The sequence below is a fragment of the Gossypium hirsutum genome, chromosome D11, assembly GCF_007990345.1.
Source record: "Gossypium hirsutum isolate 1008001.06 chromosome D11, Gossypium_hirsutum_v2.1, whole genome shotgun sequence".
Lineage (NCBI taxonomy): Eukaryota > Viridiplantae > Streptophyta > Magnoliopsida > Malvales > Malvaceae > Gossypium > Gossypium hirsutum.
Window position 1 is genome coordinate 59,730,573 of NC_053447.1, and position 25,091 is coordinate 59,755,663.

Here is a 25,091-nt window from a genome sequence, read left to right on the forward strand (position 1 = left end):
AAATGCTTTAGGAAAAAAATCATTCATTAAATTTAAATGAGTAAAATATGTCTTCTCAAGGTTAATTATGAAATTAAAAGAAATAGAAAATTTTAAAAAACAACTCGCTAATATATTTCCTTTTAAATCATTGGTAAAAGTAAAGAAAAGTTAGAAGTGTTTGGGCTTTTTGTAATAAAACGGTTCGGCCCATTTTTAACCTTTTATGTATTGAAACGATGCCGTATGAGACTCCATTGTTCCCACTCCTGAATCCCGAATTCCCGATATATATACCGTCTTCTTCTTATTAGTTGTTTTAGGATTGAAACGCTCTTAAAACTTACTGGGTAACGGAAATTCCCACTCGACGCGTAAAATCGAAAAATCAATCATTGCTAGGGTTTTTTCATTTTATCATTTTGAAATAAGTTCTCTGTAATTCGCCCTCGAAACATTCCGATTCCGGAATGGGAGCGAGTCGCAAGCTTCAAGGAGAAATCGATCGTGTTCTGAAGAAGGTCCAGGAAGGCGTTGATGTCTTCGATAGCATCTGGAACAAGGTTGCCGTTGAAGCTTCATGAATGCAAACATGCCTTTTCATTTTCATTTTCCTTTTTTTTTTGTTTTACCTGTTCTGTTTGGTTTCCGAGGAAATGCTGGGAAGTAGACGCTTAAATGATAGTTCTAGTTTTAGCTCCTGTGAAATTGAAGCGAACATTGCTGTGACTATAGTGTTCTTGAACTATTTTAAATTTGGCTTATTGATTTTCTCGATTAATGATTAGATTGTTTTCCATTCCTTTTCTTAATTTAAAAAGGAAGAAAGACGTGTCGAAGAATCGAATGATGTTTTTTTTCGTTCGACTCTTAGTTTATCTATAGTGAAAAATCGCAACTCGAACTGTTGAGTAAATTGTTTTTTTTTTTTTTTGGATTGTATGTTGTGTTAGGTTTATGATACTGATAATGCGAATCAGAAGGAAAAGTTTGAGGCAGACTTGAAGAAGGAAATCAAGAAGCTGCAAAGGTACAGGGACCAGATCAAGACATGGATTCAGTCCAGTGAGATCAAGGATAAAAAAGTTCGTTACTTGTATCCCTTGTCTCTTTAAGTGATTGTTTTGATTCATTATGTTTTCATCAAATAATTCTTGTACTTGTACTTGTAATTGCATTTGTTAGTTGTTACTGTTTTCACACTGTGTTTATGTGGTGCTGTGAATCACCTTTACCTCTAGTGATGCTTAAGATTTTTATTATTACGATAATTGTTCTTATTGATTTGAAACTGATGATTGTTCTTTTTTGCTTTTGACTTCTGTCAAGATAGGTTAGTGCATCTTATGAGCAGGCCCTGGTGGATGCTCGGAAACAAATTGAGCGTGAAATGGAAAGATTTAAGATATGTGAAAAAGAGACTAAGACAAAAGCATTCTCTAAAGAAGGCTTGGGTCAACAGCCTAAAACTGTAAGCACCATGCAATGCATAGCTCTTGATTGTTTTATTATCTATTAATGAATTGTAAGAAAAAACCAGAGTTACCTTAATCACTCTACATGCTGTATTTTTCAAATTTGATCGATCGATCCCAATTGTTTACAATCCAATTCAATGAATCGAGCGTACAGAAGAGGGCTTCAACCAGAGAAGCCACCGAATAATAAATGTCTTCTTTCTTTATTTATTTTTTAAACGAAGTATTAAAAATTGTTGTGCTTCTATCAATCTATTTCCTTTAAAGATTGTCGATAAATGGTTTGTTTGTTGCGTTAAGCTATAATTATTGTTATATTTCTCAAAAATATAAAATGTTTTTATAATTTTTTATCAATAAATTTATGAAAATTAATTTTTTTATTTATATAATATGTTTTTATATTATTTTAATTAAGGTGAAATATATATTATAAAAACTTTTAATGTACTGATAAATTGTATTTCGGTCCTAATAAACGAACCAAAAAATCATATTTTGTTCCTGCTAAACGAACCAAAGGAGACTACCTTATCGAATTATGTTCCAAACAATTAGCGATTTGTGCTCCCATTTTCGTTCCTCGTACCAGACCGATCTGTGTTTTAGGTAACATAGGAATAACTAAGCCTTCTGTCTGTGCATGGAGTCTGCTGTACGGGTTTATATTGTGCCATTGCACGCATGACAAAATGATTACCTGTTAGTGTTCTAAAATAGAAAACTAGTGGTTCATTCTGGGATAGAGTGGAGTACAGACCTCTAATTGGTGTAATTTTATACTTGACCTTGTTGTTGTTTGATATTCAACCATCTTAGTCAAAAATAGTTGTGGGCTTGTGTTGGTAGTAAAACATACAAGATTGAGCCCCTTTTTCTTTTCCCTACGTATTCCTTACATCTTGGCCAGCTTTTTATATAAATCTTTACATCTTGAAACCTTCCACCTCACTTGATGATATTAATATTGATTAGAAGCATGCAGTCTCGGTATTGTACATTTTGCTTTACTATCTGTGATGCATCAATTTCATTGTAGGATCCAAAGGAGAAGGCTAAATCAGAGACAAGGGATTGGTTGAACAATGTGGTATGAAATCTAACCTTTTTGCGCCCTTTTCTTGCTTGCGTCTTAAATGCTGCAACTCATTGGTTATACCCATAATACTTTCTTTCTGTTGTATTTTTTCAAAAAAAAATCATTTTAACTTCCACTAGCCTGGAACTTCTCTCTGTATATAATGTTGTTTTGGAGGCACTTATGCTTAGTGAATCGAAACTAGCATGAAATGTGAACACTTCCCCTGAGCAGGTTGGAGAGTTGGAATCCCAGATTGATAGTTTTGAAGCTGAGATTGAAGGGCTTTCTGTGAAGAAAGGGAAGACGAAACCACCTAGACTGGTAGAACTGAACTAGAAAATACATTTTGAGACTACATATGTTGTTTTGATGTAACTTTGTTTCCTTTTGTTGTTTTTGCCCTTCAGACACACTTGGAGACATCAATTACCCGGCACAAAGCTCATATAATGAAGTTAGAATTGATTTTGAGATTATTGGATAATGATGAATTGAGTCCAGAGCAGGTCAATGATGTGAAAGACTTCTTGGACGATTATGTTGAACGTAATCAGGTTTTGTTCTATGATTTTTTTTCCTTTACTGCAATTTTGGGTGTTGAAAGGATCTTCCATTTAATTCTAAATCATTTGTTTTTATAAGAATAGCATCAGCAATATAATCTCCTTGGGTCATTTTCGTGGGTTTTGGCTGTTAAATATGCATATCTTTCCTGATTATTTGTGTAGGAGGACTTTGATGAATTTAGTGATGTTGATGAGCTCTACAACTCTTTAGCTTTAGACAAGGTGGATGCTCTTGAAGATCTGGTTGCTATTGGTCCTCTTTCCAAGGTAAAGTCTTGTATTCTTTTTTCCCATTTTGGTTCTGCTTGAAGATTCTAGTACCATGCCTTGTATAACCCAATTCAAATCAGTTTTCTCTTGTGAAATTGTGATTTACTGAGACATGCTGTTACTTGCATATTATTTTTTTTAAACGTTGTACTTGAACCATATTTTAACTGACCAAAAAAAAGGCCTTTTTTATCTTGTGTTATGGTGTTCACTGATTTCAATGTAACAAATGGGTTCTTAAGTGATATTTTATCAGAAAATTAATGAAATGGCTTCTTTCATGGAAAATAACTTGGAAAATGAAATTTTAATGTTTGGCAGGCTGCACCGATTCTTGGATTGAAGCCATCTTTGGCATCATCAACATCTCAAGGGCCGGTAGGTGTTCTGTTCTCTCCATCTGTTGGATATTTAATGATGTAGTCACATGTATAAAAGTATGTTGGTTGACCTATATAAGTTACTCTGTCATTAGTTGTTGGCTTGATGCTCACATTGATGTACAAGAAATGATCATGACTCAATGTAATCAGCAGGTTAGTTCCTCCCTGGAGCATGCAGAAGATTCAGCTTCCCAGGATAGTAATTCTGATATAGCAAGGACTCCACCTTCGAAAAGTAGCGCAATTACTTCTGCTACAGCAACACCGAGTGGAAGCCATCCAATCCCTGCTCCACTGAATCTTTCACCTCATAGTTTGTCTGGTGCTTCAACGCCTCCAATTGTTCTTCCAGGTTCAAGTTCTGCTCGAAGTGTTTTGGAAAACACAGGCACCACCAATCCGTCATCTCCTGTAAATTTGCCAAATGCTACAAAAGAAGAAGATATCACAAGCTTCCCTGGCCGTAGGCCTTCTCCATCTCTTACTGATACTGGAGTACGAGGCATTGCTAGAGGAGGCCTCTCAGGTCAGCCTTCATCTAGTATTCCCCTTGTTTCTGGAAGTATGGCTTCTGGCAATGGAGCCCTTGGTGCGGTCCCTTCAGTCTCTGACATGGCAAAAAGAACTATTTTGGGGACTGATGAAAGACCTGGAAACAGTAGCATGGTGCAATCTTTGGTATCCCCTCTCAGTAACAGAATGATGTTGCCTCAGACAGCCAAGGCTAATGATGGAAGTGCATCTGTTGATTCTAGTAATCCTAGTGAATCTGCTGGAATACCCGGCAGAGTTTTTTCCCCTTCAATGGTTTCTGGTATGCAGTGGAGGCCTGGAAGCTCCTTTCAGAATCAAAATGACCCGGTATGCTAGTCTGTCAGGTGACTGTACCCATGCTCCACATTCTTCATGTTTGATATAGTTGCTAATGCATTTGTATGTTCAGGGGCAGTTTCGTGGAAGAACTGAGATAGCACCTGATATGAGGGAAAAATATTTGCAACGGCTCCAACAAGTGCAGCAACAAGGCCATAGCAACCTGCTTGGTGTGCCTCCTCTCGCCGGAGGAAATCTTAAGCAGTTTTCTGCACAACAAGCCCCACTCATGCAGCAGGTTCTGTCTCTTAAATGAATTCCTTTTCCTGAACCAAGTTGTTCAACTTATTACAAAGTTCAATGCAAATCTAGGTTTCTGTTGCTTGTTCATATTACACACAAATGATGTATCTATGCACCGCAAACTTGTGGGAACCTGGTTAGCTTTCTGTCATGAAAGCAAATAGTAAATAATCTTTTTATGATCTTATTTTGGCAGTTCAATTCTCAAAGCTCTTCACTCTCTCTCCAATCGGGTCTAGGACTTGGTGGCCAAGCACCTGGTTTTAATAGTGTAACAGCTGCCAGTTTACAGCAGCAACAAAATCCCATGCAACAACAGTCTAGTCAGCAGGCATTGGCAACAAGTGTTCCAAAGGATGGGGGTAACATTCAGTTTGCTTGATTTTCTTTTTGGACCTTATTCTTTCTGAAGCATGAGCTCTTTGAGGGATCTCATATCATCTAATTTTATGAGTGCATGCAATGAAGGAGGCTCATTAAAACTAAATCGTTGTATATAGAGTAGCAGGCTGCCTAATTATGTACTCCTTCCTGCTCCTGGTTTCTCTATTTCTTTCTTTTGAGCTTTTGCTATTGTATGTTTGGTTTCACAGTAAATCCAGTTCTTTTCTGAAAACAATTTCCAAGGGAAGCTTTTTCAAGGAGAATAACTTTTGTTTTTCCTACAAGAAAATGTTTTATGGAGCAATGGATGGATTAGTTTTTTCCAACATATTTGAATAGAAGAAGCTATCATTAGAATACTTGTTATCAGAGTGGCCATATATCTCATGGAGGAAAGTAGCAGATTGCTTTACTGTTGTATGCTGAGTGTTTCGTGTTCTTTTACCATGTCTTGACCAGAGACGTAATTCAACCTGTGATAATACTTCTCTCTCTGGATTAAGAGCTTAGTATATATGCAGATGTTGGGAATGCAAAAGTTGAGGAACAACAACCGCACAATTTACCTGATGATTCAAGTTCTGAAGCTGTTCCAACTTCTGGGCTTGCCAAGAATCTTATGAACGAGGATGAGATGAAAACTCAGTATGCGATTGATTCTACGGTATGTTGAATACCTCTTAAGGTTGTATGCTTTAGGAATTATTGCTGGTGTGGTACTGTTTGTGCGAGCATGTTCTATCTTCTGTTAGAATCATCAGTAACTTTGTCACTTAATTTGGCAATCCAGATGGTCCAGTTAGTTGATTGAGTGTTTCCTCTATCATATGTCATTGTTTTGTAAAACTACACGTGCATGGGATTGACTGGGTAGAGTAACAGTGATGTTTGGCTGAATTTATGTAGTAGTAATAATTTCATTTTCTTTTAGGTTTAAAAACTGTTTGTTTTCTAGATAGATTGTGGGTTTAGGTGAATGTTGGTTGCATAAATTGTTAGTTATGAAGATGTGACTTGAGTGGTCTGTGAATGGTTCTTCATTGCAGGCTGCTGTATCAGGCTCCTTGACAGAACCTGCTCAAGTTATTAGGGATGTTGATCTTTTTCCTGGGCAACCCTTACAATCTAACCAGTCTTCTAGTGGACTTGGCGTTATTGGCTGGAGAAGTGTTACTGATTTTGGTGCCATTGGTGACAACCTCAGTGGCTCAATGAATACTGGAGGAATGCATGATCAACTATACAATTTGCAGATGCTTGAGGCTTCATACTATAAAATTCCCCAACCTAAAGACTCAGAATGTGCTAGGAGCTACACTCCAGTATGGGATTTTCAATAATCATCTCTCTTTTTTTACTTTCCAAGAAACAACAAAAGTGTAGGTTCTTATATTTGTTATCTGTTTGTACTTTGCAGAAACACCCTGCTGCAACACCTGCTAGCTACCCTCAAGTTCAGGCACCGATTGTGAATAATCCTGCCTTCTGGGAACGCATAAGCTTAGATGGCTACGGCACTGGCACTGATACACTGTTCTTTGCATTTTATTATCAGCAGGTAAATAGGTTATTCTATCTCTTGCCCTGTGTGTGTGTGTGTTTTATTGCAATAGAACTTGGTGACAGTTGAGCTCTCTGTCTTGTAAAATTTTGTGCAGAATACTTACCAACAATATCTGGCCGCAAAGGAACTGAAGAAGCAGTCTTGGAGATACCACAGAAAATACAACACATGGTTTCAGCGGCATGAGGAACCAAAAATCGCCACTGATGAATTTGAACAGGGAACCTATGTATACTTTGATTTTCACATAGCAAATGATGACCACCAACATGGATGGTAAGTTGTTGGCATGGAAGTATAGTCTTCTCATTTATTTCAAAAAGCATCATCATATACCTGTGTTATGTTGCTTGGATTCTTCATTTTATAGAATTATCCATGTCCGACACTCATTTCTGAATACGGATATGGAGATATGACCTCCAAGGTTTCTCCAAGTATATGGAAAACTTAAAAGATCTTACTATACTTGTGTCTGATACATTCCCATACCTGATACACCCAAGTCCTAACGTAGTACCTGCCTGGCTGAATCACATTTTCAGTTATTAAACTATCTGTTTTTATGCTAATGTTGCGTGATGCTGTTTTTCAGGTGTCAGAGAATTAAGACGGAGTTCACATTTGAGTATAACTATCTTGAAGATGAACTTATTTGCTGAAACGTAATGTAAGTTGTGTTTCTGTCACCCCCTGAAATTTCATTGCAACTTTTTGGAAAAGCCTCATGACGAAGATGAGATGAGATGTCAAGCTTTGATTAGACGATTCATTTTCCAATTATGCCTTTTTTGTTGGATATTAGTTCTGTTGCAATTCATTGCAATGAAAGACATTGGGAACATTGGCAGCAGTCTTTGTTAATCTATTGGCATCATTTGGGTTATATTGCATTTAAACAGAAAAAAAAATGAAAACATTTTATGGGGAACATTGGTATCAATCTTTGGATTAGTGAAGAACTTTGGGACCAAATAGAATGTGTTTTAACTTTCGGTTTATATTTGATTCACTAGCTCAAGTGGGTACGGAATGTATGATGTTGATAAATTCTTGGACTTTAGCTTGAGGATACTTGGGGTTTAATATATATAGATATAGATATAGATATAGAGATATAGATGTTCATGCATTGGAATACGAATGTAGATTTGGTTTTTGTTTCTATTTGTTCAGGTTCAGTTTTAATTGAATCAGAAAGTTGTATTATTTTGTTCAAGGAAGCCTACATTGTAACTAAAGACATCCTTATTCTTTGATTTATATTCAAGGACTAAAGTATTCCTTAATTCTTAGATACTTATTCAATAGAAGTAGATAAATATCTTGCAAGAAAGCTCTCTATATTCTTCAATGTATTTGACAAATGTTGAGATCCCATGGTAGTAGTTTCATTCTTATTTTCTTCACCTTTTAAACATTGGGGTATGTTTGGAAGTTAAAATTAAAAACAAAAGAGTAGGGGCTTACGTGTAAAGTATGTACTCATCCTTAAAAAGATTTCAACTTGCTATAACGAGATGTCAACTCATTCTCTTTTTCAGGGTATTTTCTATCCTTCTCTTTTCCCAAAAATAATGCTTTTAATCAACTTATCCAAGTAATAAAACAAAGGTAAAGTGGTAGAAGGTTTGTTAACATTTCAATAAAGTTTTTCTTCACATCATTTGTTGCCTGATGTATGTTTGATGTTTAAAAACAGACACGTTGAAGCTTTATTCTAATTAACTAATTGATTCAACGGTAAGCCTCTTTCAATATTAAGTAATATCATCGTCATAAATCATCATCATATAACTTGGTTTAATTCCTCATATTCTTTGAACTTTTGCTATTTAGTCTTTGTTTCTATTCTCAATAATTTAGTACTAATAGTCTGTTAATAAATTCTCGTTCAATTTTAATATTCGAATTTTCTATTTAAAAAATGAAAATCCAACTAATAATAAATTTAATACAAATCTGACAACAAGGTTATTAATCCATATATTACATAAAATCAGCATTCGAAATCAATATCAATAGCGATAATTTAGACATTAAAATTTAATAAGAGTAATTTAGATCTTTTTAAAAATACTAATTTATTTACTTGTAAATTTTAAATTATTTCTTATTTAATGTAAATTTATATTCTATACTTATATTAAATTGAATAAAGGGACAAAATGAGTATATTAAATTTATTTTTATTAATATAACAGCACGAGTAAATGATTTCTTCTCTTTATTTGTGATTTCATCTTAAAAAACCCTTAAATCCATAGATTTGTTTTTGTCTTCTTACTAGATTCACATTTATAAGCTTTGTTTTTGTTCATGTGTCTGGGTTTAGTTTCTCTTTTCTTTTCCAATTTTTGAATTGCAGTAGAGATCAATTGAAGACAATTTGGACTTTTTTGAATGTGAATTAAGAAAATGAAGAAGATCGAGACTGTTTCGTTTTCCAGACACGTAAGCATTGACAGTTTTCTGACACAAGCACCAACGTTCACGATTAACGGTTGAATATTAAAATTATTGTTCTTCTCAAATTTTAATTTGATTTTTTATTGGTTAATTTTTCTGTTTTGATCAAATTAATAAAAATAAAATCAACTCCGAAGGAGAGTAAACAAGATGATTCACTTTCATTTAAAAATCACAATAGGTCTATCTTTGGTATTTTAGTGGAATTTATGTGATAATACATATATTTACATAGTCACTAGCTTTATCAAACCTTTAATCTATTTCTTAATTTTGCTACAGCTTATATCTAATAAAATTTATCTCAACTTTGAGAATTTTAAAGTTTTTTAATCTACTTATTTACCTTCTGTTACAATTACAAATAAAGGGACTAAATTCCTAAACTTGAAAGCAGAGGACCAAATTTCAAAACTTTAAAAAGTACAGAGACTGGAGACAAAATTAGACTTATAACTTTTTATTCAACCCATTAAATTAACTTATAACCATGATTATTCTTAAGACATTATGGTGGGGTGTGTTGTTTAAGCAATCAATGTGAAAGCACTTGTTGTATTTATCTACAACCATCTGAATCATGATTAGGTTAAATTAATGAATAATTTGGAAATGAAAACTAGAAAGGTTCTGGACCAATAAAGTAATATAATCCAAGCAATTTTATTTCAACATGGAAAATGATGTGGATCCACATAATCCACACCTTCCAAAACTTATCAAAAACCTTCCCCTTTTTTTCTTTTACCTAATTGGGTTTGAGTGCGTTGAAGCGCATTATTCTCTTATTTATGGGTTGGAGAGGGATTATGGGTAATTTTAAGTATTGTGTTAAAAAGAGCCAGATATAATCAGAAAATTATTCAAAAAAATTTTATGTTGCCTTTTTTTTTTTTGTTCCTTTCTTTTTACTTTTGTTCCTTAATATCATATCAAAAAAATGTGAGAATTATGATATTTGAAAGTTTGGATGAAATTGAAAAGCTCAACAAAGGTTAGCCAGTGAAGAATAAGGGACCTCCACATCAAAATTGGGAATGAAAAGGTTGAGTGAGATGTAAAGAGGAGAGGATGACAATGATATGTGATGGATCTATGCATTTCTTTTTTTAATTTTAAAAAAATTGTTTTAGGTAATAAGTATAAGTATATTCGTGTCTGTAAATATAATTAATATACGTTCGAAATAAGTATTATAAAGCACAACAAATAGGTAATCAAAATATCTCCGAACATAATGGGATTTAAATAAAAATAAATATGAAATGAATTCACTCAGAGTTTTTTTTTATACCGTACACACACTACATCAAACTGTCCAAAAAAAATCTACCACTCACTTCCCTAAAGGCTCGAACTCAAGTGAATTTTATGGAGGAGCAATTCTTGGCCACCAAACTAAACCTAGGAATTTAAAGCTGTACATGATTCACACACTATGTAGAATTATATCTAACTGAAAATCTATCACCTGCTATCCTAAAAGCTCGAACCCGAATAGATTATATGAGTAAATAATTCTTAACCACTAAACTAAACCCAAAAATGTAAGTGTTTCCACAATAAAAAATTATAACCTATATGATTAAAGTTGTCAAAATCTTAACTATAGTTAAAACTAAAACCTTATTGGGTTTTCGCCTCTGGCTAGGATTGAAAAGGAGAAGCAGCCCCAAGCTTCTTTTTCTTTCATAAAGGAAAATAAATGGGGGCAAACAAGCCTCCCATCCCCTATGAAATTTCTCAAAAAAAATAATATTTTTTATTAATAATTAACATAATTGTATCATATTTATATATATTTTTTATGCTTATAATATTTTATATTTCGAAATTTTAATGTATTAACATATTCTTTGTTATATAACTCAAAAACTATTCATAATTTTTAATTTTTGTGTATAAGTTTTGATCATATTTGTTTTTTTTATAAAATAATTAGAACTATTCATAGTTCTTCCCCAACCCATAAATAGAATGATAATACGTTTCAGCGCACTTAAACTCATATCCTTTTATATTAACAACAATACCATACCAATCGAGCTAATACTCAATCAACTAATTTGATTAATTTTTATAGTTACCATATGTAATTTATATGTATATGGTTTTGGGGGTAGAATAGGAAGTAGGTGTTAAAATGGGTGCAAAAATTGCTAAAAGTCATTATCCAAAATTGAATAAATGCAACTGCCAATGAGTTGTGCCAACTAACTACCAACCCTTTACTCTTCATTTCATTTCAATCCCATCCCATCCAATCTCAAACTATTATTCTTTTATATTTATATATATTTAATAAAACTGAGTGAGTCTTAACTCGATCGACATAGACATTATTGTCAATACAGAAGAGGATATAGGTTCGAGTGCGCTGAAACGCATTATTCTCCTATTTCTGGGTTGAGGAGGAGTTATGAGTAGTTCTAGGCATTGTGTCAAAAAGAGCATAAATGATCAAAACCTATAATGAGACTGTTAAAAAAAAACTCGATAAAAAATTTCCAAGTAATTGGATTTGAACCCGTATTATTTACATCAATAAAATAGTAACTTCACTATTAAACCAAAACTTTATTTCAACATGATATTTACATTTTAATTGTATTATGCATATTTTATTACCCATCAATTGTATATATATTGATAATATTGTTGATTGAGTTGGTGTCACAACCACGATAGAAAAATTGTAATGCATTTAGTATTTTTAATATGGTGTATTGACGTGTTTAAATTTTATTTTACTCACAATTTAATCTATTGTATTTCATTTTAATATTGTACATATTTCATATGTTATTATTAGTTAGTTTCAAACCTTACGTTTCATTATTTACTATATGTTATTTTTAAACTAACATCTGTGTTTTAAATACGTAGTTTTTACACACATAGAGTTTCTATTTTTTGTTATGTTTATCTTATTTTTTATGATGTGACATTTCATTATTCAAAAATTAATGATTGCATTAGCATACATGGATTAAATATCTAGATTATATGTAAGTATTTTATCGAGTTGAGGTCACCAGCTCAGTTATGAAATTACAAAAATATTTATTTTTTTAAATTATAATTAATATTATTATGATCACACTTCTATCTTTTTGTATTTTTATATCACCTTAAAATAACACAATTACAAATTACAAATTCAAAAATCAAACACGTGTTCAATATATAGTATTAAATTACAAGTTCATTACTACTCCGCTTATATTAATTATTAAATAAATCTTAAAATAAAATATTTTTGACATACAATATTTTCTTTTACCCACATTGTAAACCAGGGCAAAGCTAAAAAAAAATTTTGGGAGGTCAAAATTAAATTACATACTTTTACGATAGTAAAAATATAATTTCACCATTTTAATAGTTTATATCTTTATAATTTTTAAAAGATTAAATCAAATTTTTATCATTTTTGGAAGGGCTAAAATGTAATTTTATCATTACTAATTTAAAATTTTTAAAATTATAAAGGATCTAAATGAAAAATTTTCTATTTTAAGGGGTCCAGGGTCTTGCCTAGAGGTGCTCATGGGCCGGGCTGAGCCCATAAAAAAATTTTGGCCCGGGCCCTGCCCGGCCCAAAATATGGGCCTGAAATTTTGCCCAGGCCCGGCCAGGGAAAAAATCATAAGCCCGGTCCATTTTTTTAATAAATACCAAAAATTTATTTTAAAAATTAAAAAAAAAAGTATTTTAAAAGTATTTTAAAAATATTTTAAAATTTAAAAATAAAAAAAATATTTTAAAAATAAAAATATTAAAAATATTTATTATATCGGGTCGGGCCAAAAAAGTGGTGCCTGAGACCCGACCCATTTTCTAAAAGGGCCTCGTTTTTTTGCCCTAGCCCATATTTCGGGCCTATATTTTTACCCAAACCCTCCCATATTTCGGGCGGGCTGCCCGGCCCATGAGCAGCTCTAGTCCTGCCAGCCCGTAACTTCGCCACTGATTGTCTAGTTATATTTAAAACTTTTGCAATATTATTATAATATTAAATGTTTTATATGATTATTGAGAAATCATAAATATTATAAGTTATGGAAGTGGTATTTATGTGAATGAAGCCATTTATATTAGTTTAGTTTGCATTAATTATCACATTTCTTGCTTACTTTTATTGAGGCATTGGCACTAAATGTGCTTAATAAGAAAATAACAATAACCCTGAAGTCTTGTAGGATTGGATCTTCATTTTTATATTATTTTTACTTATTTTTTAATTTTTGAAAATAAACTCAAATTTTGGCAGGTGACTCGGATGCCTCCGATTTGGGTTAGGTTTGGACAATGGTTTTAAAGTTTTGGATATTAAAAATATTTTAAATTTTAATTAATTATAAAACATTAAAATGTTAATATTTAAAAATATTAAATATTTTTAAGAAGTAAAACAAACCAACAAACCCGATCGAGTTGACCTAAAAACAGGCATTGACCTATGGTATTACTCAACTCATGAACAATTCTACTCAAATTTCTTTTATTGATTATAAAATATAAAGATATATGTTGTTAAAATGATGAAATTGTATTTTTACCATTGTAAAAATATATAATTTAATTCCGCCTCACAAAAATTTTTGACTTTATCCCTGATTATTGCCCGACTAGATTATCGATCCGAGCCTCCCTTTGCTTTCATGTTGGTCAATAGAGAAGGGATCATTAAAATGGGCTTCTCTTTTAGCTTGAGAATAGCGTTTCTAGCCTTTTTGAGACGAGCTTAAGCCTACGCTTTCTTGTAACTCTTTTCATGTCTATAAAAATTCTGATTTGATTATGACATACTCCTGATGCGAGTGAAATTATGTAAAAGAAAAATAAAGTTTAAATGAAATGACAAATTAAAGCTTTGTGAATTAATATCCTAAGTACAAGTTTGGATATTGTGAATTTATTTTTAGTTTTTTTTTTATAGATTTTATATAAACATATGAAAAACCATAATAATATTTAATAGATTATTATTAATTATATCCATATATAATAAATAATTTTTTTCATTAAATATGTTTTATTTCTAGAGTTTAAAATTTTCATCTTTAAAATACATATAAATGATGAATAAAAAATAAATAAAACCGATTTACCTTTAAAAAACCAAAAGAAAATCACAAATTACGAAAAAACTTCCCCATTATCTTTTCGCAATCTCGAAAAGAGACAACCTCTCTCCATCTTACTATGTGTGATGCAACTCTGTCGGTGACCGACCTTCCCATAATTCAAGTTTTAAAAATTAAAACTTTATCTGCAAACCAAAATTTTAATCCCTATAAAAAGAAAACCTTTTCCAATATTTTATTATTTTTTACAAAATAGCATTTTTGGTTAAAATATCTTTAACTTCTTCTACTTTTCATGCATTTGAAATTTAGTCCTTTTTTTCTTTTTTCATCAATTTTGTCCTTCTATTTCTGGTTAAAAATTATTTTTTAAAATTTTTTGATATGATATTTTGAAATAAGATAATACTCGCTAACCATGTAACAAAAGATAATATTGCAATGAACCCGAATTTAACAGATGAATCAAAGATTAAATTCTTTAAAATAAAAGCTAAACGGACTAAATTTTAAATTTACAAGAAAATGTAAGGACTTGAAATGTATTTTAACCGTAACTTTTTGAAACTAAAAAACATGTATAACCGGCTGGTTTGGGTACTATACATAGGAGGGTGTGCATAGTAAACGTGGGCTGTCAGTGGTCCACGTCATCAACCTGAACTTTAAGCAATTTATGCTAAACGTCACCGTTTTAATCATGAATTGATATTTCCCCTTTTCTCTTTCTTTCTTTTTTTTTTTTTTAAAACTTTTTCTTCTTCAAAATTTTCATCTTTTCTTGAAGAGCACATTGAACACATTTAATAAAATTAATCTAACTCTAAAAATAAAACTAATCAAAACTTTTTACTTTAAGGACTGTTTTTATAAGAAATTATCATCAAAGTAATAAAAATAATTATCAATTTAAGAAAATTTTTTTATAAAAAAATTAATAATATAATCAAATAACATATTAATTACAAATTATGTATTTTCTGTAATATTATAAAATATTCAATCAACATCATAAAATTTTAAATTTATTAGTTCTTGGGTTAATCTAATCTTTGGTTTTGGAGTTTTACTTTCAGGGTTTGTTTGGACGGGTGTTTATTTTCAATTTGATGCGTTGAGTACCACTATTTTTATACTAACCTCAAATAAATGCACCACTCATAATGAAATAAATTCAACAAAAAAACAGAAAAAAAATAAAATTAATAAAAAAAAACTAAGAAAAGAGAGTTTTTGAATCTTTCACTATATATATACTAAGAAAAAACAAAAACAAAAGCACTATTAAAATCTACATAAGAAAAGCAACTTTTTATAAACTAATAATATTGTACGAACAAAAAATAATAAATGAATAATTTTTATACAAGTATTATTTAGTTTATTTATTATTATATTCCCTTTCTCTCTAGAGATTATCAACCCTAAGCCATTGAAACTTTTTCAAAGCACAAGGTTCTTACTTATTAGCCGTTACAATTCCTACCAAAATCCAAAAAAATAAATTTAGAAAATCAAAAAATCATTTTTTTCAACATTCCCAATTTTCCATCACAAAAAAAAAAACAAACAAAAACAACACTTAAATCCATAGATTTCTCTTTTTGTGATTTTTTTTCATCAACTTGGTTACTATTGTTGATTAATAATTTTCCCTTTTAATCTTGTTTGATTTGTCAACTTGAAAAAGAATTTCTCTTTCAAAGTATTGTTTTTGGTTTGCAAAAAGATTGATTCCTTTTTTCTAAAACATCACTCCAGTTCTTCCCTTCCCCTGTTTCTTCTCTGTTCTTCAAGCTTGGTTTCTGTTTCGATATTTCCATCAAAACCCATCTCCTATTTTCTATGAAGTTGTTTCTATAAAGTTTTTGTTGTAAAAAAGAAGGAAAAAAAATTGACGGTTTCTATCAGAGAAATATACAATAAAGAGAAGAAGAAGAAGAAAACATAATAAACTTTCTCATATTTTATATTCTTTTTTGCTTCTTTTTTCGGTTTTCTCTTAGCTTTCAGTTTCATTTATTAGATTCACTTTTTGCTTCTCGCTCTCTCTCTCTCTCTCTTTCTCTCTCCTATGGTCACAAGAATTTCTTTGATTTTCTTTTGATCCAGCAGATAAACAGCCTTTTTCTTTTTAACATTATTACATAACCCCATAGCCAAGACCTTGCTTCTTCTTTCTAAGCAAGCACCTTTAAGCCTTAACCTTCATCCCCTTTTATTTGTTCCTTTCAAGATTTTTCATTAAAAAGGCTAAAGAGAAAGCATGGGAAATTCTTTTTTTTTAGGAATATTGGTAACAATATCCCTGTGCCTTCAGTTGTTTGGTGGTGGTGCTTATGGTCTTGGTGTGAATTGGGGTACCATGGCATCACATAAACTTCCCCCCAAAACAGTGGTTCAGATGTTAAAAGACAATGGAATAAAGAAAGTTAAGCTTTTTGATGCAGATTCAACTACTATGAATGCTCTTGCAGGAAGTGATATCGAAGTCATGGTTGCTATTCCTAATGATCAACTTCTTGCCATGAACAGCTATAAACGTGCTAAAGATTGGGTTAGGAGGAATGTCACAAGATATAATTTCGATGGAGGTGTTAACATCAAGTAAGTCCAATTTTTGACTTCTTTTATATTAATCATATATCTGTTGGTTGGTCTTTATTTACTGATTTATCTCTTTTAATGCTGTTGGGTTTTCTGAGGCAGTTTCTAGGATTTATTTAAGCTGCTGATAAAATATTGTTGTGTTCTTTATTGAGGATTTTGATAAATTGGATGCTTGTTTTGGAAATTGTTAAGAGTTTGGCATTATGGAATTTTGGTTCTTAATCTAAAGTCTTTGCATTTGAATGTTGAAGTATTCGGTGTTAGATTTCTTTATATTTGAAAGAATCAATATATTATGCTTGAATTCGATAGTTCTTTGCCACAAGAGCCGAGTCGAGCCGGGTTGGACCCTAACTAGCTCTCCGCGAGCTGTTGTTTCTATCCACAATGCTCCAACTATTGAAATTCACAGCTTGTTTAGGTTGGAACCAAGATTGGGAAACTTAATTAGTTCTTGTTTGGTAGCAAGTAAGGATTAGTTTATCAGTTGACCTAATCATTGATCTTAAATTGGATTACAATTAGAACATATTTATTTGGTATGCATTCAATGTCCTTAGCTGGGAATGACTTTTTCTAGCACATTTATTTTCAAATTTTAAATCAAATGTTCACTTGAAAAATAAGCAAAAGGGGCAGATGATGTGAACTCTTGTTGGAAAAGTTTTCCAGGAATCTTATCACATAAATTCAACTTGTTATCCCCTTTGGTACATATTCCAGACTGAGATGACTTTAGATTCCTTCAACATTTGCTGTTCCTTTTCACCTTTATTCTTAGCATCAAAGGACCATTTTAGAATCTGATACAATGTGCATTATTTCTCAATACATGCGTGGTTTAAGCTTTTATGAGGGTTTCCTTGAAGCTTGTCCTTGGATGAAATAGTAACTAAACGAATGGATTGTTACGTTCATATTGTTCATTTGATTAACGTTTCGAAGATTCTAAGCGTGACTTCACACGAAGATGATTGAAAGATGCTAATGATTTTATGTTTTGTTAATGGTGAAGGAAAGAATATGCTTATCTTGCTATTAAATCTGTGGGATTTCTTAATGTCATCGAACAGGTATGTAGCTGTTGGCAACGAGCCGTTTCTCACAACTTACAACGGCTCGTTCATAAACATCACGTTCCCTGCGCTTGAAAATATTCAAAATGCACTTAACGAAGCTGGGGTTGGGGACTCGATAAAGGCAACCATGCCTTCAAATGCAGATGTCTACAACTCACCAGAAAGCAACCCTGTTCCATCAGCTGGTCGGTTTCGGCCTGATATCAGTGGACTTATGACACAGATTGTTGAATTTCTAGCCAAGAACGGTGCACCTTTCACCATAAACATCTACCCTTTCCTCAGTCTCTATGGAAATGATGACTTCCCCTTTAACTATGCTTTCTTTGATGGAGGAAACCCGATTGTTGATAACGGGATTCAGTACACGAACGTTTTCGATGCCAACTTTGACACATTGGTTTCATCTTTGAGAGCTATAGGGCATGGGGACATGACCATTATTGTTGGGGAGGTCGGTTGGCCCACAGACGGAGACAAGAATGCCAATATAGCTAATGCTCAGAGATTTTACAACGGGCTCATGCCTAGACTTGCAGGCAACGTCGGCACACCTTTGCGGCCAGGATATTTAGAAGTGTACTTATTTGGCCTTCTAGATGAAGATGTAAAGAGTGTTGCTCCGGGAAACTTTGAGCGGCATTGGGGAATCTATAGGTATGACGGGCAGCCTAAATTCCCACTCGATCTTTCAGGCCAGAATCAGAACCGGTTCCTCATCCCTGCTCAGAATGTCGAATATCTTCCTCAGAAATGGTGCGTGTTCAATCCAAATGCTAATGACCTGAGCAAACTTGCAGACAACATAAACTATGCCTGCACCTTCTCCGATTGCACAGCACTTGGCTACGGATCTTCATGTAACATCCTGGATGCGAATGGGAACGCATCCTACGCATTTAACATGTACTACCAGGTGCAAAACCAGGATGACATGGCCTGTAATTTTCAAGGTCTAGCCACGGTTATAACACACAGTCCTTCACAAGGGACTTGCAATTTTATCATTCAAATTGCATCTTCTTCTTTTGCTATTGGTCCCTCACTGATAGGAATGACATTTTTTGCTGTAATAGCAACTGTATTGCTGTAAACTTGATTCTGTAGATAACTGGGATGTTGCTCTCTACTTCTTTTCAATTCATTTTTGCTAGTCTCTTTTGTATGTCACAGATTCTTGGGTTATTTTTTGAATCGATTGACTTCAAATAATAAATCCCATGGATTTATTGGTTTTTTACTAGAACTAAATCCCTTGGTTTACTAGTCCTCCATGGTTCATTTCATCGCTGCGAAACGTATGTAGTTATTAAATTTCGTGAGACATTAACCACACGTTCACATGCCATTGTTAATTATGTTTAGGATCAAGCTAGATTCGATTCGAATTGGGACATGAATTCTTCACTATTAAGGAAAAATAAAATAGTGATTCAAACTAGTCTTAGTCCCTGTTGTGTATGTATATGTAAAGAAATTTTCTCACATGGTTTGCATTTATAACGAAAATCCAAGTTTCATAAGGGATGAATAAGCTTTATGAAAAGAGGATACACAATACGAATTCCTAAGGAACGTGTTCGAATCTATTTGCAAGAGTTAATGTTTTGAAAATTTTCTAGTGTAATTGCGCCTATTTAAGTCTTCAGTCTTACCATACACAATTGTACATGTGTGGATTTTAATTTGCCTACCTTACAATTTTCTCTTTCTTCTTCACCATTATTTTCATCTTATTATATTCAACGACAAAGTTAAAATATTATTTTTGGGTGGTCAGGCAAGGGCAAAATTTTTAAAAAAGAAAAATTTAGGAGGTGAAATTAAATTGTAACAATTTCATCATTTTAATAGTTTATATCCTTATAATTTTTAAAGTATAAAATCAAACTTTTTTTAATCATTTTTTGGGAGTCAAAATGTAATTTTACCATTACTAAAACGGTCTAAATGATTTTTTTTTTAGTGGGACTGAGGCCCCTACCAGCTCTCTAACTTCATCACTGAGGCCACAGTTGAATTATAAATTTTTAGAAGGCTAAAATACAACTTTATCATTATATTAATTTAAAATTTCTTAAATTCTAAAGAATTTAAATGAAAATTTGACTATTTTAGGATTTTCTTCCCACAGTCCAAGTTTTAGATAACCCTAAATGACAGACAAAATTTTCAAAATTATAAGGTTGAAGATGATTTATATATTACATTTAAAAACACACTAATAGTAGTAATTATTTAACACCAATACCTTTTACTCATTAAGGTTGCATGAATATGAATATAGCTTCATCAACTGTTCAGTGTTTATCAAATTTAATAAATGAATATGAGTAAAATTTTAAGGCCCGTTTATTAGCTGAACTGAACATGAAAAAGGCTTATTGGATTCATTTATATTTATGAATAAATTTATTTATGTTCGTTTAAAGTTAATCTAAAACTCGTATATTATTCGATTATTATATGTTAATGTAATTATTAAATAATTTTTACGTAAAATTAATTAGTCACCATTATTTAGAAGATTCTAATAGAAAAGAAATTGATTAAAATTATTAAAAAAGAAAGAAAAATAAAAAATAATTATCATCGCTAACCATTTTCATTTAAAAAATAAATTTACAACCAACGAGGCTATAGCTTAATGGCAATGTTAATGTCTTGAGAAGTTTAAAATCTCAAGGATGAGTCTCACCCTATGTAAATCATATGTAGATTCTCAGCCTATATTTATTTTGGTTCATGTTTCACCGTATATCGACCTTTTATATCCATAATCTAGGTTTAAATATATTCTAGTTATCAATCTAATCATATTTTATAATAATTAATTCTATTTATAGCTGTATGTATAATTTCTAAAAAAATTACATATGTTAATTGAAAAATACACTGTATCTGACATATAATTATATTAGAATATAATATGATTTATAATTTAATTTGGTAATATTTAAATTATTTGATAGCTAATTACATTTTGATTACTTTTAAATAAAATAATAATTAATTAAAAAGGGTAAAATTCTCCTTTTATTAAAAATTATTTAACAAATAAAGTTTAAGTGGAAGTGGGAGTGGGAGTGGGACTTTTTCAAATTGAATTTTTTTTTTCATATAAATTGGGCCTTGAATAATTATTTTTTAAATTCTTCTTGGAAATAAAAATTGACTTAACCCAACTGCACTCATATAAAAGTTGATTTTTTTTTTGAGAAAGGTGGACAAATAAACATTAACAATAAATCAGAAAGAGAGGTTCTCTCACAATCATGAACCCTAAAAAACCCCTACCAACACAACAAACCCATTTGTGCTTTCTCTCATTTGGATGTGAAATCTAATAAGAAGAAGAAGAAGCAGAATTATTTGGATACCCACAACTTTGTTTTACTAAAATTCCTTTTCCCTATGCTTTTGGCATTTTGCATATTCTTTTCTCACCTTTAAATCTTTCAACCCAAACCATCCTCAACCATGCATGTTTTCACCCACTATTCATGGGAATCTAATATCATTCATCTTTTTGACTATTTTTTACTTTTCTAAATTTTATTTTAATTTCATTTAATGGGTTTTTTTTAATTTGAATAAATTATATTTATAGTCGCTCAATCATTTGATTATTTCTATTCTGATCATTATCATTACTGGTTTTTAATATTGAAATATTTTATATAATTCATATCATATAAAAATTATATTTATGATAATAAACATTTAAAAATATATTAAATTTTCTGTGTATAAGTATTAATATTATAAATAAACCCGACCCGTAAATTCACAAATAATGAATATAATAACTTATTTTTAAAGTCATCAAAAATAAAAATTCAAATAATTGATGAAATGCATGAAGCTCCCCTCCATCAACAAGCATGTCTTTGGGCCTTCTTTAAATTATTTCCTTTTTCAAATTTATTTACACAATTCTCTCCCTTTATTTTTATTTTCTTTTTATTGATATTGACAATTAACCTTCATCTACTTCTTATTATTATTATTATTATTATTATTATTATTATTAACTCCCTTCCCTCATTTTCATGTATCAATGCATTATCATAAATGTCGGCAATCAATATATTGATGAAACGTTTTTGTGATAAAAAGTTTTGTTTTATGTATATGTACCACAAATTATTTTATCCACCTTTTCCATTATATTATTTATGATCTCTTTTTAATTATTTAATGACATTTCAACAAAAAAAATTTATATCATTTACACATAATTTTGGTAAATTTTTTCACCTTAAACCTAAACTCAAATTTAGATTTGGAGTTTGAGGTAAGTCAGAGATTCGAGTTTGGGGTTTATGATTTAGAATTTAAAATTCGAGGTTCAAGATTTAAAGATCAGGGTTCAGGGTAAAAAAATTTACCAAAATTATGTGTAAATGACATTGAAAAAAATTACTAAAATAGCATTAAATAATTAAAAAGATACCATAAATGATGTAATAGGAAAAATTCATAAAATAATTTCTCGTATATATACATATTTACATGTACAATATATATTATAACGATTCAATAGATTTAAATAGGACATAAAAATAATAAATCATGTTGGTGATGAAAAGGATAGGTGTAATAATTTTATTTTTTTTGTGTATTAATGACAAAAGTGAAATATAAATATATAAAATGAGCGATATATAAGAAAATAATAGGATTGGTGTAGTTTTCAAATATGGGCACTATAGTGAAAGGGACCCATTCAAAGATGTTGAGTGGTATAACACATAACAAACAATCAACTAAATTCAAATGACTTGTCACTTCCATTATTCAATTTTAACTTCTTAGGCTTATAATTTCAAATAGAATATTTTTTTAATTATTCTTAAGGAATTTTAAATATTTAAGAAAAAGGGGGAAAATAAGATTTGTCTCTTTACATCTGTAATCCAATGTTTAATTTGGTCATCTAACAGATTATTCTTGCAAGATTTATAAGAAAGAAAATGGAATATCTCATTTTTTTTATTTTTTAAATTTATATTTTTTCCAAAATATTAATTTATAAATTTCAACATTTTAAGTTTCAATAATGGAATATCTTGTAATATTATTATAATCTTATGTTAGAATAATTTTGAAATATTTATAGCACGTCAATAATTATAAGTGATAGATAGTAAATTATTTCAAAGTTATAATTGAAGGACTAAAAGCGATCAATTATGTCTTTTAATTATTAAATGTTATATCATTTGGTTATTAATAAAAGGTTATGTGTCAAGAGGAGAAGGAATTGTATGAAACTGTGATTCCACGTCATTCTTATCCCTTTCCAATAAGAGAATAACAAATCAGATTTTTCCTCCTGAAAAAAATTCAAATTTAACTAAAAATGCTGAAAATCAGGAGTAAAAATCTGATTTTTCATTCTCCTATGGTAAAGGGATAAGGATGACGTGGAATCACAGTTTCATACAATCTTTTCTCTCGTTAAGAGATATAATTATTTAAATAGATAGTTATTGGATAGGTATGTATGTATCAAGGGGTGTAAGGATTTCTATAAATAGGAATCTTATTTCATTTGGAAGGCGAGACAAAACACATCAAAAGCTAGGTTAAATTTTACTATTGGTCCATGTATTATGAGTAAGTTGTTGATTTAGTTCATGTACTTTAATTTGATAAAACTTAGTCCTTGTACTTTTCAAATTGATCAATTTTAGTCTCTATACGGTTTAAAATTTGAAATTTCATTCATGATCCAAATAGAAGTAGTTTAATCTATGGCTAAATTTTGTTAGTATTAATCTTGTATTGTGTTTAAAGTTGTAGATTTAACTCATGTTCTCCAATTGAATCATTCTTAGTCCTTATATTTTTCGAATTTCGAAGTTTTAGTATTGAAGCAAACGACAGTAGTTATATCCATGAATTGACTTTTTGTTTTTGTGAATAATATGTGGAAGTAGCAAGTTGACATAACATTACACATGGAGTAATATGTTTGCCACGCCAAAATTTGAAAATAACGAAACTTAACTTAATGAATTTAATAATTATCATTTGGTAAATATTACAATTTTAAAATTCAAAAAGTACAATTACTAAAAATGACCAAATGAAATTATAGGGACTAAACCCACAACTTACTATTAATAACACCGACTGCGTCTACAAAAAAAATCATCATCGTTAATCCAATGATCATTAAAAACACTAATTGTGTTCCCTCTTACAATCCGCCATCTAGTACCTTCAAGAAGCACTACTTTAACCTTATGAATACTCTTCCAAATGAAAGAGGGAGATGCACCCTCCGTCGAATCAAGAAAATCCTGCATGAAAGAGACTCAGGCAAAGTAAGGAACTTCAAGCAACACCAAATTGAAATAATACAGATTACGGATGCCCAATCCACCAAACTTCTTCAGAACGCAAAGCCTATCCCAAGACCCTCAGTGAATTCTCTCCAACCACCCTCAGAGAGTTCATCATTTTTTGCAGATCACCACAAGAATTATAGGGAAGCAAAAACACTCATGCTATACACTGAATAGCCTAAACCACTGTTTTAATCACCACTTCCTTCTTTGCCATTGAAAAGAATCTATTCTTTCAACTGAGGATACGCTTTGTCAAACGTTCCTATATAAACGCGACCTCCTTTTTTTTTCCAATAAATTAAAGATGATAGACCCAAGTAGCTCCCATGGTTAAGGGGTGTCATGACACCACGTATGGTATGGTAGAAATAGTATGCCTTACCTGTTGTTTAGTATTGGAAGTAAACTTGATGACAGATTTAGGAAATTTATAGCTTACCCACACGCTTACAAATCTATAATATATTAAATGAAAATTCTCTAAGGGTTCATTTATTGGCACATGATAAGTTTTCTTTTTCAAAATATTTTATTTCAATTTTTTAATGTTACATTTTTGGTCCGCTTAAAAAAATTTAAAGAAACTTTATTTTGAATAATATTTTAATTATATTTGCTTCGAATTATTCATAGCTCCTCCCTAACCCATAAATAGGAGTATAA

At 31.1% G+C, this 25,091-nt stretch overlaps 2 protein-coding genes across 4 annotated transcripts; both read left to right on the top strand.

The window, feature by feature from the left end:
- Nucleotides 1–295: 295 nt before the first annotated feature.
- Nucleotides 296–8,110, top strand: LOC107933858 (CCR4-NOT transcription complex subunit 3). Of its 3 annotated transcripts, none has more exons than XM_016866152.2 (16): nt 296–542; nt 933–1,064; nt 1,313–1,450; nt 2,497–2,547; nt 2,770–2,859; nt 2,946–3,092; nt 3,267–3,371; nt 3,696–3,752; nt 3,908–4,618; nt 4,701–4,868; nt 5,070–5,235; nt 5,779–5,921; nt 6,304–6,579; nt 6,675–6,815; nt 6,916–7,097; nt 7,417–8,110. In XM_016866152.2, the coding sequence occupies exons 1-16, from the start codon at nt 450–452 to the stop codon at nt 7,481–7,483; spliced, it is 2,667 nt and encodes an 888-aa protein (XP_016721641.1). In that variant the 5' UTR covers nt 296–449; the 3' UTR covers nt 7,484–8,110. The 3 variants fall into 3 exon arrangements, with proteins under 3 accessions (XP_016721641.1, XP_016721642.1, XP_016721643.1); XM_016866153.2 differs by having other exon boundaries at nt 3,911–4,618; XM_016866154.2 differs by lacking the exon at nt 296–542 and having other exon boundaries at nt 928–1,064; nt 1,309–1,450.
- Nucleotides 8,111–15,769: 7,659 nt separating this feature from the next.
- LOC107933860 (glucan endo-1,3-beta-glucosidase 8) lies at nt 15,770–19,234 on the top strand. The gene is made up of 2 exons (XM_016866160.2): nt 15,770–16,987; nt 18,064–19,234. Exons 1-2 carry the CDS (start codon nt 16,647–16,649, stop codon nt 19,160–19,162), a joined length of 1,440 nt encoding a protein of 479 aa, XP_016721649.1. The 5' UTR covers nt 15,770–16,646; the 3' UTR covers nt 19,163–19,234.
- The last annotated feature ends 5,857 nt before the right edge of the window (nt 19,235–25,091 follow it).